The 14,328-nt window shown below is 38.0% G+C and overlaps 4 protein-coding genes across 5 annotated transcripts; 2 read left to right on the top strand and 2 right to left on the bottom strand.

The window, feature by feature from the left end:
* LOC115626386 (CD63 antigen) lies at window positions 1-4,921 on the top strand. Of its 2 annotated transcripts, none has more exons than XM_030521744.1 (4): window positions 1-76; window positions 2,882-2,972; window positions 4,026-4,628; window positions 4,701-4,921. In XM_030521744.1, exons 2-4 carry the CDS (start codon window positions 2,904-2,906, stop codon window positions 4,773-4,775), a joined length of 747 nt encoding a protein of 248 aa, XP_030377604.1. In that variant the 5' UTR covers window positions 1-76; window positions 2,882-2,903; the 3' UTR covers window positions 4,776-4,921. The 2 variants fall into 2 exon arrangements, with proteins under 2 accessions (XP_030377604.1, XP_030377605.1); XM_030521745.1 differs by lacking the exon at window positions 1-76 and adding an exon at window positions 2,805-2,823.
* Window positions 4,922-6,678: 1,757 nt separating this feature from the next.
* On the top strand, window positions 6,679-9,286 carry LOC115626263 (tetraspanin-6). Its single transcript, XM_030521573.1, has 4 exons — window positions 6,679-6,816; window positions 8,211-8,399; window positions 8,462-8,632; window positions 8,693-9,286. The coding sequence occupies exons 1-4, from the start codon at window positions 6,736-6,738 to the stop codon at window positions 9,164-9,166; spliced, it is 915 nt and encodes a 304-aa protein (XP_030377433.1). The 5' UTR covers window positions 6,679-6,735; the 3' UTR covers window positions 9,167-9,286.
* On the bottom strand, window positions 9,179-12,185 carry LOC115626262 (argininosuccinate lyase). The gene is made up of 3 exons (XM_030521571.1): window positions 11,346-12,185; window positions 10,180-10,580; window positions 9,179-9,545 (listed from the first exon to the last, which is right to left on the bottom strand). Exons 1-3 carry the CDS (start codon window positions 12,127-12,129, stop codon window positions 9,264-9,266), a joined length of 1,467 nt encoding a protein of 488 aa, XP_030377431.1. The 5' UTR covers window positions 12,130-12,185; the 3' UTR covers window positions 9,179-9,263.
* A 534-nt stretch (window positions 12,186-12,719) lies between these two features.
* On the bottom strand, window positions 12,720-14,153 carry LOC115626368 (dTTP/UTP pyrophosphatase). The gene is made up of 4 exons (XM_030521722.1): window positions 13,913-14,153; window positions 13,596-13,846; window positions 13,396-13,542; window positions 12,720-13,332 (listed from the first exon to the last, which is right to left on the bottom strand). Exons 1-4 carry the CDS (start codon window positions 14,000-14,002, stop codon window positions 13,188-13,190), a joined length of 633 nt encoding a protein of 210 aa, XP_030377582.1. The 5' UTR covers window positions 14,003-14,153; the 3' UTR covers window positions 12,720-13,187.
* Between the last annotated feature and the right edge of the window lie 175 nt (window positions 14,154-14,328).

Raw genomic sequence — 14,328 nt, 5'->3', positions numbered from 1 at the left:
CTGCTCAGTTGTAGTTCAACCGTCGTTACCAACGCAAGTCACCAGTCACGCTTCTACTCGTATAGTATCCACCGATGTGAGTAAATAGTATGTATATATGTTTGAGCAGCTGACAGCCGGCTGGTCGACTTGCCGACTTGCCGACTGGCTGGCTTCTTTACCTTAGATAACTCGAAAAGTGTGCTTTTTCTCAACACAAATAGACACAAAAGTTTATGTAGAAAATATCAGAACGCTTTGCGCGGCAACTCATCATGTGTGAAATGTCAGCGCCCAATGATAAATAGTTTTGTGTAAGTCGAAGGGCTCAAATGACATTCGAAAAGCCGTTATGAGTCATCGGCCAAAAAGCAACGCGCTTTATCAAACTCTAATCTAATGGCCCCACAACACGAATCAAGAAATCATCGAATTCGAACAAAAAGTGCACAGGTGTTTATTTAATGTCATTGTGATAAGACAAGAAAATGATGGTTTAGATTTGTGAAATAACTTAAAACGCAAAAAACAGGATTGCCAAATCGAATGCGTCACATAATTGAGAGAGAGGTCAAGCCCATAAGCGGTTAGTTTAAAAATAAAAATCGAAATGCAATTATAACTAAGCCTCTTAAGGTCTGTGTTAAATGAGATGAAGAAATCGCTTGATCAAATAATAAATTTAAAATCTAAGCTTAAAGTTCTTCAAAGCAGGAATATGAATTCTCTCTGGGAAACTTAATATGCCATAAAATGTGCAAGTATTTTTGTTAACAACATGTAAGTAGAGTTGTAAGCCTTTTGAAATGAATTTGCGAATCACAAAATTTGTGTAATTTCGTTTGCATCTGCATTTAACGAAATGGCTTTAAGTTGTATAGCTAATATTTTTAAAATGTTACTCTGCTTTGCATCTAACTAAAAGAATCATGTAGGATTTTGTAAGGAAAACGATTCATTTACAAAACATTTTGTGTACAAATTTGACGACCTTAACAAAAAATTTCAATTATTAAATATTCAATAATTTAAGCTTGAGAAACCTGCTTTCCATTGCAATTACATGCATAATTTCTCACATAAGTATACGTACTTGTATGTAGCTATATATAGCTCAGCGTTAATATTTCAGTAGCCCAGAGACACAAACGAAGCTCTGACCATATGTGCTATGTACACGAAAGCCACGTCCCGACAATAAAAAAAAGCAAAATAAATAACAACACAAATATTGATGGTGTTGGTAAATAACAGCAGTACTAGAAATATGCCATTGGCTAACAGCAAACACAATAAATCAGTCAGTCGGTCAGTTTGGCGAGAGAGCTAATCTAATTGACAAAGAAAATGAGAGCGAGCCCATTGATAAGAAAAGACAGATATCACTCTAAATACCCTCGCAAAAGGGGTGTAGTAATTTTGTAATGAGACACGTAATGCAAAGAAATATATATCGATTATAGTAATGGAAAATCAGCACAACTAGTTGACTAATTGGTTGTCTATACAAACAGCCGTCCAAAAGATAAATTGCATTTATCTGAAGTATACGCAAAGTTTGGCTGAAGTTTTCATGGCAAAATTTAAAGAGTAATGAGAAGAAGCATCCACACATATTAGAATGTTTGTTACAGCTTTTATATACATATATCTGATTCTTACAAATTACGATGATCGTTGTAACCAATTGCCAAACAGTCAGCACTATGTGATTTATTAAAGGATATATGTTTCCTAGCTTTTATTATTCTGATTGACTGGGTATAAAGTTATATCGCAAATAATGTTTGAAAAAAGAACATCCGAACACTCTACGATGTGGAAATTTGGTTTTTTTAAAGCTCTACTTTCTGTTAATTTGTAAACGTGAATTTTTTGTCATCGTTATGTGATACAATGCTTTTATTTGAAAAGTCCCAGTCCCAGCGATATGCAAACCGATGTAGATTCTACTCTGGAGAAGACTGTTTCTTCGTTTGGAAGAGATTAATTGAGACCCATTTGAAGCAAAGAAAACTATGCACAATATATATAAGATAATTTGTGTTGAAATGATTAATATTTGCCAGTTTTAGATCCCTCGGATTATTTCCTGTTTTTAATTAAGACATAGAGTCTGCAGTTCATAGCTATCTTGAGAGCTGGAAGCTTTTCATTATAAACTGGGTATTGAAGCTATTGAGCATCACTGGGAAAGGTGTAGCAAGCTAAAAGGGGACTCTGTATAGAAACCATAATAATTTTTCCCAAATTTTTATTTTTTTAAATGTTAGCTTGGATTCTACTTGGATTACTTCTTGATAGAGTTAGCTCTTGGTTGACATTCAATTTAAATATTATAAGTATATACCCATATCTAAAATCAATCGTCAAATATTTATAGTAGATGTTTAGTTCACTTGCGAAGTTTAACCCTTTTGCCAGACATTTTTTTTCTGCAAATCCCGCCAATAAAATTGGACGCATTAATTCATCAGCTGCAGTCTATAGGTGATATATGGATGAAATATATGCTGCTGCCTGCTGCCTATCTTATCACACAGCGCATGCGTTTATCTCCCCAGCTTTTGTTCCCAGCTCTGGGTAACAGACCCGCCTAGTAGCTGACCAAAACATTAAACAAAGCCAGAATGGTTCGCCCTATCGTTTTTACTGATAAGACAACGAAACTGAACAAAAAAAAATTGATTAGGCAGCGGTGCTCCGAGTGGGCCAATTTTCAGTTCAGAAAGCTCTTTTTATTAACATTCTAATAGTATTTCAAGGCGGTTGTGTTGATTTTAATAGAGCGCCATTATCGCAATTTGTTTTAAATTAATTTTATTTAGCATAACATTTTGAAAGGTGTAAATATTTGCTCAACGATATTAAAACTGCCCCTCTAAACATTTTTCTATTGCAGCATTAGAAATTAAACAAACACAATGTCGCTACTAACGGGCAGCGCCAACGCGATCAAATACACGCTATATGGATTTAATCTGATATTTTTGGTAAGTATATGGAGATATGTAGAGTCGCAGGACATTTGATTTTTATGATCTGGAGGTGATTCATGCATTGTCGAAAGTTCAGCTATTGTGACAAGTATTTACGAGAAATTGAGCGGCCCCTGCTGATAAGATGATTAGAAAAGTGGTCATAAAAACAAAATTAAACACAAAGAGCATTTCGGCCACCTGTGAAATAAAATTCAATTGTTACAACGGATTTGGGTTTATGAAAAGTAAACATTTTTAGTCTGAATTCAGTCTGAATTAATGCTTTATATGGCGAACACTATATATTATAAAATATGTTTAAAAAAATTTAGAAAAGGCTGACAAGAAGTCAAGAATAGAGCACAATTTTTTCAATATGTTGGCAGCCATTTCAGATCCACTAGACATGTGAGATTGCAATCGAATTCCTTAGTAATTATCTTTCAGAAATGTAAAGTCAATTAGATATTACTTCAAATATAGATTATTTAAAGGAAAATATATTTAATATATTTAATTTTTATTATATTTTTATTTGTAAATATTCTGAGCATTTATGATTTAGAATAGAGAAAACTTTAGAGACATGAAATTTTCCTGTTATTTTTTCAAAAGTTTAAACGAAAATTACAAAGAAATGTAGATACTAGATATGTTATTATATATTTTACTCCCAACTCATCTAAAATTATCCATGACTTTATAGATAGTGCATAATTTCTAGGATACTTCACAAAGTACCTTTAATGGGTTAGTAATAATTTTAATTTCACTACTGTTAGTCTTTTTTGTTTAAAGAAACGAGTATAAAACCCTTGGCGGCATTTTGTCACATTTTGCGTAAATAATTTAATAATGATATCTAAATAATGCGCCACTACAACATTCTTTAACACAAATATCTACTAAAATAATCTTATCTCAGGGGGTTAAAGCTGCCAGAAGGCCAAAAATTGAACTATCAAAACGTAAATTTGCCTTTAAAGAAACACAATTTGTAGGCAAATACGTGTATATTTATTTAAGCACTTATATATCGCTATCTGTCTCCCTTTGTTTTAACAGTTGACTGGCATCATACTTATTGCGGTTGGTGTCGGCGTTGGCGCCGTTTACACTGGCTATGAATTGTTCCTTGTTGGAAAGTTCTTCTCCATACCCACATTCCTGATTGTAATCGGTTCGTTCATCATTGTGATTGCGTTCTTTGGCTGCTGGGGTGCTCTGAAGGAGAACTACTGCCTGGTGCTGAGCTTCTCGGTTATGCTGGGCATTATCTTCATCCTGGAACTATCTGCTGGCATTAGTGGCTATGTTCTGCGGAATGATGCCTACGACTTGATATCGAAACAACTAAGCTCCACTCTAAAAGATTACAGCAACACCACGCAGAGTGACACAACCGCCCTTTGGGACAGTATCCAAAGAGATTTCGACTGCTGTGGAGTCACAAACTACACCGATTGGAGGGACGTGTTCGACTCGGACCAGTTGCCCCTTTCCTGCTGTACCATACCTGTGGGCACAATCGGCACCTTCACTTGCGATGACACGATCACGAACTTGAACCGCAACAAAGGCGGCGGCTGCTTGGGTGGCTTCTCATTGGAAATTGCCGCACATGCTGTGAGCCTGGGAGCGGCAGGTGTTGTCATTGCCGTGATACAGGTGAGAAGACCTCAAAAAGAAGAGGAAGAAGTGCTCAGCATTTTTGATTTGTGACCACACTTCTCTTTGCAGTTCTTTGGCGTCATCTTTGCTTGTTATATCGCGCGAGAGATAAAGATTCGCAACGGCATTACGGGCTTTATGTAATCGGGGCCTAGTTTAATGTTAGTCGTGGAACAAATGGATGAAATTCAACGCTTAAATTCTTTCTTTGTAGTATCCCTGTGAATTTTCGTGCTAAATTATATTAATTATGAATTATTTCAATACTAATAAATGCAATTTAGCTTTAAGCACAGCCAAGTTTAAATTACAAAAAGATCGGGCTTTGGTGTTTCAATACGTTTTGAAGAATTAATGTATTCTCTGTTTGGGTGGAAGAAGCATTTATTTAAAAAAAAAACGTTTTTTTAATCGTAAAATTTTTTTCTTTTTAAACTGAAAGACTCCTCTTTCAGCCACAGTGACGTTTACTTCCGATTTTTCGAATACTTCGTTAAACCAGTCCTTATGATAATCATTATCCTAAGCAGAGTTTTTTAAAAAGTAGTAAGATGCTGCCATTTTTAAGGAAAAAGCCCTTAAAATAGGCGTTTAAAAACCATATGAATTATTTGCGAAAACACTTTCTATAATATCTGCATTTGAACATCTGCAAAACTGTTTTCAGTCGATAAAGTTCAGCTTACGAATCATCCTAAAAAAACTTTAATCTTTACAGAGTATTTCACTGTCGGGCTTTCTCGACTGTAACAGTCCCTTTGGTATGTGTAAGAGAAATTGATTATTTGTATATACGAAGTATATTTTGTAGATAATATAATATATGTACCTATTCATAATCACACACAGAAAGTCTGAGTGCCAAATGCACTTAGCAGACCATGTTATAGATAGAAATATGATTAGCGTGACAAGAATCCATATAGACCTGTCCGCCCGTCCGTTCGTGTGAAAACTGATCATTTTCCAGGCAAACCTCGAAGTAAAGGCTTGGCCAAGTTTTTTAAAAGCCACATACGAGTATAGAATCATCATGGGATCTAGAAACTCTCTTATTTTTGAACAAAAATTTGAGTTCTATAAGTATTTATGCCTCCTCATAGCCAGAAGAACAACTATTAAACATATAAAATTATTTTAATGAAATTTAATACTATATATATATTATATAATGACTCACTATAAACTGAAGTCTTATATATTATACATACAGCTGTAATATGAACGATTGGTGCGACAAAGTTGACGGACTGTGACGGGGAAAAACAGGTATAGGATATAGTTTTTTTTTTTTTAAATTGCGATTTCCAATGCAGGTTAAAAGGGAAAGAAACCACTTCTGTGAGTCCAGAAGCCGCATTTCATTTAGCTTTGAGTTCCAGCTATATATTAAAAATTCCCACCTACGTCCAACAACATCGGCAATTTGTTGTTGGTATGAATAATTTAAAGTGTTCAGTGATTGCAGTGGGATTATAAAATCGATATTTGTACCGAACGCGAGTGGGTGAGTCAGAGTCGCGTGCTGAATCAAATGAAATCGATATAAATTCTATGGCAAGGTCAGACAGCCTTGACATGTACTTGAAAAGCAAAGTAAATTGCGCCCTAAAGAGCATTGGGAAGACGTCATGGGACTATGGGACACTATATATCGAAAGTCGTCACTTATTTCGTATAATTGCAAAAAGCTGTCGATTTCGGTACTTTTAGGCAACGAACCAGGTTACAGTTCTTATCGCTTGCTTTTATTTGCTCGGGGGGAAATGAACATTTATGGCTGATAAGTAATTGAAACGTTGGCCGGAGAAGGCCAGCCATATGAGAGTGTGAGAACGCCAGAGGGCTACTGAGAGAGTAATATTGTGACATCTGTGCGAACGACGGCGCGAAATCGGCCGAGAACTCTGGGCCCTGTTGCGGGCCAATCGTTCAGTTTACGTGGAACTGGCAAAAGTTAAAGTACAAGTACGTGCTGCTTGCTCCGGCAAGCGAAATCCAATTAAATACTATACGGTGTTATTAAGTATATATATATATATTGCAGCAGACTGACAACTGCGAATCGAACAACATCAGGAAGAACAACAAGAATTTTAACAAAATGGCCACTCGGGATTTGCAATTGAATTCCGGCATGCGATGCGCCAAATATATGCTCATCATAGTGAGCTTTATGTTTGCGGTAAGTTTATGGTTTGGAACTAAAATTAGGAGCCCTACCTATTACATAGTTTTGAATGATTCATGGAACGCAATAGCCGCCATTTTGTTTTCGAAGTTATTCATATTATCAAATGTTGATAATAGAAGCACTTTGCTTATCAGTTAGACGCAATTCTATGAATCATTTGACTCGTCCGTAAAACGATATCTATGCCGAGAGAGTGAGCAACGGAGAGACAGAGAGAGAGAGAGAGCGCGAACGAATGGCAATCGGAGATAGAAAGAGAATATCGTTAAGAGAAACAGGTCAAGTACAACGGCCCTTTTAGGCTCAGCGCTGTTTGAAATGAAAACAGTTTAGATTAGTTGTTTGTTTCTGTTGTTGTCTTTTTGTCTTTGGTGATAAGATACATTTTTTTGAATGGGATTTCGAGTGTCTTTCCATGCACAATGAACCTGAAAATAAATTGAAGTTGACCTTTTAATGGGCTTTGGATTATCATTTCACAGAATCTATGCAAGAAAACTATTTATTTACCCAAAAATAAACAGCTTAATGGAACTTTTCTTCTTTGAATATCAAAATTTTATCAGTCTTATGTAGGCCTAGGGCACACTTTTATTGTACCTTGATAACCGAACAGCACGTGCTGACAATTAATTCTCTTTTGCAAGCCATAGGTACATAATTGGTACCATAATGCTTATTTGGAATATTAACAGAATAGGTTGAATAGTTTCATATTTATGCTTGAACAAAGGTAGAGGCAGAAGGAAGCATTTCCAACTATATAAATTATATACACATAGGTATATTCTTAATCAGCAGACGAGAGAAACCGATCTAGACATGTCTGTCCATCTGTCTGTCTGTCCATCTGTCTGTCTGAATGAACGCCTGGATTTCGGAAACGGCTGAGCCCACTTTGACCAAACTTGGTATGTAGACTCTTTTAGTCTAAAGGCAACACGAGTTTATTTTCTCGCTCTTCTTCTTCTCTATGCCTATTTTTTTGGGTGTCGGGCTTGCTTGGCTGTAGCCTCTTCTCTTGTTTTATTATTAAGGCAGCCATTACATTGGATTGATGATTGAAATTTAATTATTTGTTATGTTAGCGGTCAGGTGATAAAAGCGAAGATGAAATGTTTTAATCTATTACAGTTATGTAATATGCAAAAAAATTCATATTTGGGTTTTATGAATAACCCTTAAATGATGATTAAATAATATTTTATGTTTGAATGTGTTTATTTATTAAATCTCTTTAGCTAGTTAGATCCAGTTAGGGAATATATATTGATAATTAACTAATCCGTTCCATTATGCTGTATATGGTTGAACCTATTTCTTGATTGAAGCTCTTACAGCAACAATCCAGCTGATCTTTTTAAATATTTCATATTTCTTTTCAGCTCACGGCTGTTCTGCTCATCATGGTGGGCACCACCATACAGACAATTTATGGTGATTTCAGTGTCTTTATAGACGGACACTTCTCCTCACCACCCACCCTTCTGATTGCCATTGGTTTTATTCTAATTGCGGTGGCCGCTCTTGGTGCTTATGGTGCGATGAGGGAGAGCGTTATGGTTATTAATCTGGTAAGTGGAAACCTACTTGTACTTATACTGATTTGGTATATAGCCACTAATTGTGTTTTCAGTACGGTGTTTGCCTATTCCTGGTCTTTATACTCGAAGTGTCTGCCGCCATTGCCGCCTTTGTTAATGAAGGACAGGTTCGAGATATGCTGCAGCGCACCATGAATCAGGCATTGGCTGAATATAATAACGATGACTTGGTGAAGGATGCCGTCGACTACATGCAAATTGGCGTAAGTGAGATGTAGTGTTAGCCGAAACAGTTTGCTTGTACAAGTATAATTGCATTACAGTTGGAATGCTGCGGCGTGCTCTCTCCTGATGATTGGAATCAATACATGAATGCAACGATCGAAGCCGACGAAATTGAGGTGCCCCAATCCTGTTGCATAGAATTGTCGCCGGAAATATACGCGGATAATATGGTGAAGTGCGTTACGACCTTCAGCTACGGCTGTTTACCCAAAATGAAGTACATCGTCTCACAGAGCGCCATGTTGATAGCAACGGGCGCCGCCACAGTGGCCGTCGTCCAGTTTCTGGGCGTGCTTTGCGCCTTCATGCTGGCCAAAACGTTGCGTCGCAACAAGTCTATACGCGAAGCTCGTCGCTGGCAGCTCCAGCAAAGCCTGGGCGTGCTCATCTCTGGTGGCAAGATGGCACCACCCGTCAACTCCCCGATGACGGGCTATCACCAGCTGGAGAAGAACGAGTTTGCCACAACCGAACCCTACACTTACATGCCAAATAGTCCAAGTGTTAACTAAGGCGCACGCCTCTTCAAATGTTTAATTTAAAACTTGTATTTACGTAATCCCCTGTACAGCAATTAGTAATTGAATAAAGCTTGCCGTTCCACATTGTTTAGGACTGCTTGCACAAACCCATGCAGAAGTCCTTCAGTTGACGCAGTTGCTCCAAAACACACACAGTGGCCGTACCCCCGACCACATTATACTGCTGAACATTGAGGCCATAGTCGGCCACGCTCACAATATCAGCGCCAAAGGCCTCACAGATCTGTTGCAGCTCGCCCAGCGGCACTTCAGTGATGCCGACGCCACGCTGCTCAGCCAGGGCCACCACCCGTCCAATATAGTGATGGGCCATGCGGAAGGGCACGCCCTTTCGTACCAGATAATAGGCCTGGAATAAAGAAGCGCGCGATTTAAAATCCCAGTAAATTCATTTACAGACAGCATGCCAACTTTGCAGAAGAAATAGGGCTGTTCTTGACGGGAAGCATACTTGTAGTTTAAAAAAAGCTTAAATGTTGGCAATTGAAAAAAAGAGGAGAAAAAGCTAAGTGTATTTTTGAAAAAGCCAGAATTACCTTAATTTTCGCTTCATATTTCGCTCAATTTTGGAATTTTTTACGTAATTGGATTTCAAAAACAACCAAATTTAACGGGAAAAAGCCAAATTAGAATCCCCAAGCTATGAGAAACAAATACGATATTATTTTATAGAATAGCTTTTGTTTCTAGCAGCCATTATTACAAAGAATTTATTTACATACTATATTAAGAAGAAGACTAAGCCTACATATGACAGCTATATAAGATAATGGGACTATATAGGGTATGGATAATAGCAAATACTGGGTCCCCTGCTATTATGGTTCAAGAGATCTTCGCCATACTAACTAATAAACGTCAATGGCTATATTGAATCGCTTTGCCAAACAGATGGAACATATAAAATATATCCCATCTTCTATGCCTCCTTTTGCCCGTTACATAAACATATTGTAGAAAAAATTAGATGGAGAAAAACTCACCCAATCTGTGGCTAACATGTCCGTGCTTAGGGCAGCTTCCATTTGATGTCTTTGCACCTGCATGGTGCTTACTACGCCCACAGCTACATCCAAGCTCTGCGCTAGCTTATCGTGAGCCTGAAAGCAATATTGCTTATCGAATTGCAAGTCCTTGTTATAGGTGGATGGTGTGCCCTTAATTGTCATCATAATGCCAGTCAGATTGGAAGTAATCAAGCCAGAAATGCCGCGAATAAGCTCCAAGCTATCGGGATTACGTTTCTGTGGCATTAAGCTGGAACCGGTAGCGAAGCCGTCCGCTAGTTTTATAAAATCGAATTCCTGAGTGCTGTACAGTATTAGATCCTCGGCAAGACGCGATAGATGCAGGCTAACCAAGGAGCAGCAATAAATGAAGTCCACTGAAATAATTTAATGGTTTTATATAGGGAATTATAGCGACAAAAGCAAATTAATTATTCAAAAAAGCAAAAACTCCAGATTCGAGATATTAACAAATATAGATTATATATAGATTAAGCTACCTTGTGCAGAAAGAAATTTCAGAGATATTGCTTTTATCCAAACTTCTTCATAAAAAAATATACCTCTGTTTCCCAGCACCAAACTTGGAATGGCAGGATCAAAATAAGAATAGGAATGGGAAACGGTAAATAGGAATAATGAAATCAGGCTTACAAGCTCCTAAATCGTATGATATTGATTACTAAAAATTAATTTTTAATTGTTATTCGACAAGGTTTGAACAAAAATAAAAAACCATTTATACATTTCGAAGACAAAAAATATTTATATGCCTATCAAAATATATATATATAGTTGTAGAATTATTTACTATATGCACTACTCGTAATAATAAAAGTTCTCTGCAAATAAGCTCAGTGTGAGAAGATACAATTGAAATCAAATCATATTGTAGGAATAAACACCTGCAGATGTAGAAACATATAGATTAAGTCATCCTATACATATAAATATTATGTATATTTTGTTTATATATGTATGTCTTGACTTTCGCATCCCCTCTTTAATAATTCGTTCGTTGTTAAACAGACAGACCGACCCTGATCTATCAATTGACTCTCTCAAAATAGCTCAAAATTATATATACAAGTAAGTATGTGCGTCTCAAATCAGTTGAGTTATTGCATTATCTTTTGACTTACCCACAAAGTCGCGATCACCCACCGCATGCATGCTATTTGCGGTTACTCCAGAGAAGCCCAATCGCTCGGCTAACCACAGACGATCAATGCCCAATGGATTGCCGGCCAGAGCGCCACTGCCCAGTGGCATAACATTGGAGCGCTCCCGCAGCTCCACCAGCCGCAGACAGTCCTCTCGCAGGGCAAAGGCGTGGGAGAGCAGCCAGTGGGAGAACTGGACGGTCTGGGCGCGTTGCATGTGCGTGTAGCCGGGCATAAGAATGCCCAGATGCTGTTCCGCCTGCAGCACGCAAGCCTCAATCAGCAGACGCAGCCGTCCCAATGTCTCTCTGTTGGCCTTGCGCATCCACAGCTTCATGTCGGTGATCACCTGATCGTTGCGACTGCGACCCGTGTGCAAACGCTGTCCCAGCTCGCCCGTAATATTCACCAGCAGGCGCTCGTTAACCGTATGAACATCCTCATCGCTGGGCAGAAACTTGATGCTGCGCTCCACCCAATCGAAACGAATCAGCTCCAAGCTCTTCACAATCACATCACAATCGGCGCTGTTCAGGTAGCCTGCACGCTTCAGTGCCTCTGCATAGGCCTTGCTCGCATCCAAGTCGTCGCTATAGAGACGCGCATCGTACGGCAAACTGTTGTTCAGGGCTTGGAGAGCTTCGTGGGGTTGACCGCTAAAGCGGCCGCCCCACAGTTGATGCGTTGGCTTGCTTGTGGGCAGCTCTTCCCGATGTTGTTGTTGTTGTTCTTGCTTTAGCATCTTTGTTTGTTGTAGCGCCATTGTTATCTTCGAAGTGCACAAGTCAGACTGACACGCACTCGGCCGGTAGCTGTTGTGAAAAGTTCACAAGAATTTGTTTAAAACAAACTATCCCATCATTTCTGTTTTTGTTGCTCTCCGTCTGTTAAAATACGCTCGCATGTTTAGCTCGATTGTGCAATCGGCTTATCAATGTACAACAACAAATGGGAATATTATTTTTTCTGCTTTATGTTTTTGTTGTATTGTTTTTTATGATTAGGAAATCAGAACGCTGTGAAAGGCAGTGAGTGGCACAGTGCCTTAAAATGCATATCAAAACCAACTAAAGCATATTTATATTTAAATATAATTTTTTTTTTTGGTTTATTAAGCTTCTAAAAAGTAATGCTCTATCTTAACAATTATTATATTATTATTATACAATTATTACAAAAGCTGAGGCAATTTTTATGTAACTCATTCAAACGATTTAAAATAAATTTAGTTACATTTTTAAAATGTATGTCTTTTAACTTTTTCTTATTTACATACGCCTTTTGGAACAAAATAATTGGATATATACCGACAGTATATTAATTATAATTAATATTTCCTAATGGTTTAAACACAAGGAGATTTATTTAAAAGCAATGTTTTCAGAACAAGAACTTACTTGGAACTCGACATTTGTTTTGGTTTCAGAAAAATTTAAATAATTTTCAGTTTTCAATTGCAGTTTTTATAATGTCGAATAATTTAAATGCAATTGAAAGAAATAAATCTTTTTTATATGGTTTCAAGAAAGCTGCATTGAATTCTGTGTGATTCTTGGGAAACTAGTCTCTGAAATCTTTAAATTTAATTCTAAAGGCCGCACCACTGTGCTTTGCCTAAACACGAAGATGTTGAATAGGGCGCGGACTCTCTCTAATATTCGTTGGCTGTTTTAACTTTAAGCTAAAGATAAATAGACGCATTCGCTGTCTTATCAAATGGTGTCTTCAAGTGTCGTATTCACTGACGTCCGAGCGACGCCAACAATGTAGTGGAAAAATTGATAAGAGCGTTGTCTTGAAACTTGTCAATATTTACATTGCTCATTTCAGATCCTCCAGAAAGAGTTTGTTTAGCTCCAAGCACAAGCGGTGCAAAGGCAGACCCATAACCGTGTAAAAATCGCCATCAATGCGTGGTATCAGGGCTCCACCAGGACCCTGCACGCCATAAGCACCGGCTTTATCACTAGAATGGGATACAAATAGAAGCCATTACAATACCCAATAGGAGCTTCAATTTTGCACTTACAGTGGATCTCCCGAGGCCACGTAGTCTTGTATCTGTGCCTCTGTCAGCTCCCCAAAATAGACGTCTGCCGTGTCCGTAAATGTGCGCACGCCTTTATCGTGTCTGAGCACAACGCCTGTGAAGACGCGATTGCAGGCGCCGGAGAGACTGGAGAGCAGTATTAAAGAAGCAATATTAAATGGGATTAGCATGGCACGCACTTGTTCAGCATGCGAACAGCGTCCGCCGCATCCTTGGGCTTGCCATAAACCTCCTTGCCCAGTGTGACCATCGTGTCTGCAGCTATGACGATAAGATTGGTGGAACCTTCGCCACCGGCGTTGCGCAAGCGGTGGAAAACCTCCTCTGCTTTGCCCTGAGCAGTTGCCTCTATATATTCGGCGAATTCCTTATAGTCCGCCACATTTAGATTCTCCTCAAAGGTGGAGGGACACAGCTCTGCATTGAGACCCTGAATTAAAGGTATTTTCAAACTGTTCCATCAAATTGTGTTGTAAGCAAAAAATAAATAATTCACCAGCATTCGCACGAGTTCCTGGCGCCGCGGCGATCCACTGGCCAGCACAATGCGATATTTCCCCAATAAGTGCTTAATTGGCGCCAACATTATATTTTATCGACCCAAATAAAAATATTTATAACCAAAATGTTTGACAACACGCGCGGCTGTGACGAAAAAACGCGCGCTTTTTCGTTCTGCAGCACTGCAACAGTCGCGGCCAAAATAAAAGCAGCAGAATGAAAATGGAGAAAAAGTAGTTACAAATTTAGAGTTTCAAAAAGGTTTTAAAAAGGTTAAATGAACGACACAATAATTTAAGGAATTATTTTTATTTAATATATCGTAATATGTTCAGATAAAATAAGTTTTAATCAAAATCAAATACTTACAAATAAAGAAATAGGCACTTCTATGGTAACATTTTTCTAGTC

The sequence above is a fragment of the Scaptodrosophila lebanonensis genome, unplaced genomic scaffold (assembly GCF_003285725.1).
Source record: "Scaptodrosophila lebanonensis strain 11010-0011.00,11010-0021.00 unplaced genomic scaffold, SlebRS2 tig00000085-arrow-pilon, whole genome shotgun sequence".
NCBI classification, from domain to species: domain Eukaryota; kingdom Metazoa; phylum Arthropoda; class Insecta; order Diptera; family Drosophilidae; genus Scaptodrosophila; species Scaptodrosophila lebanonensis.
This window is presented reverse-complemented; position numbering and strand designations above follow the sequence as displayed.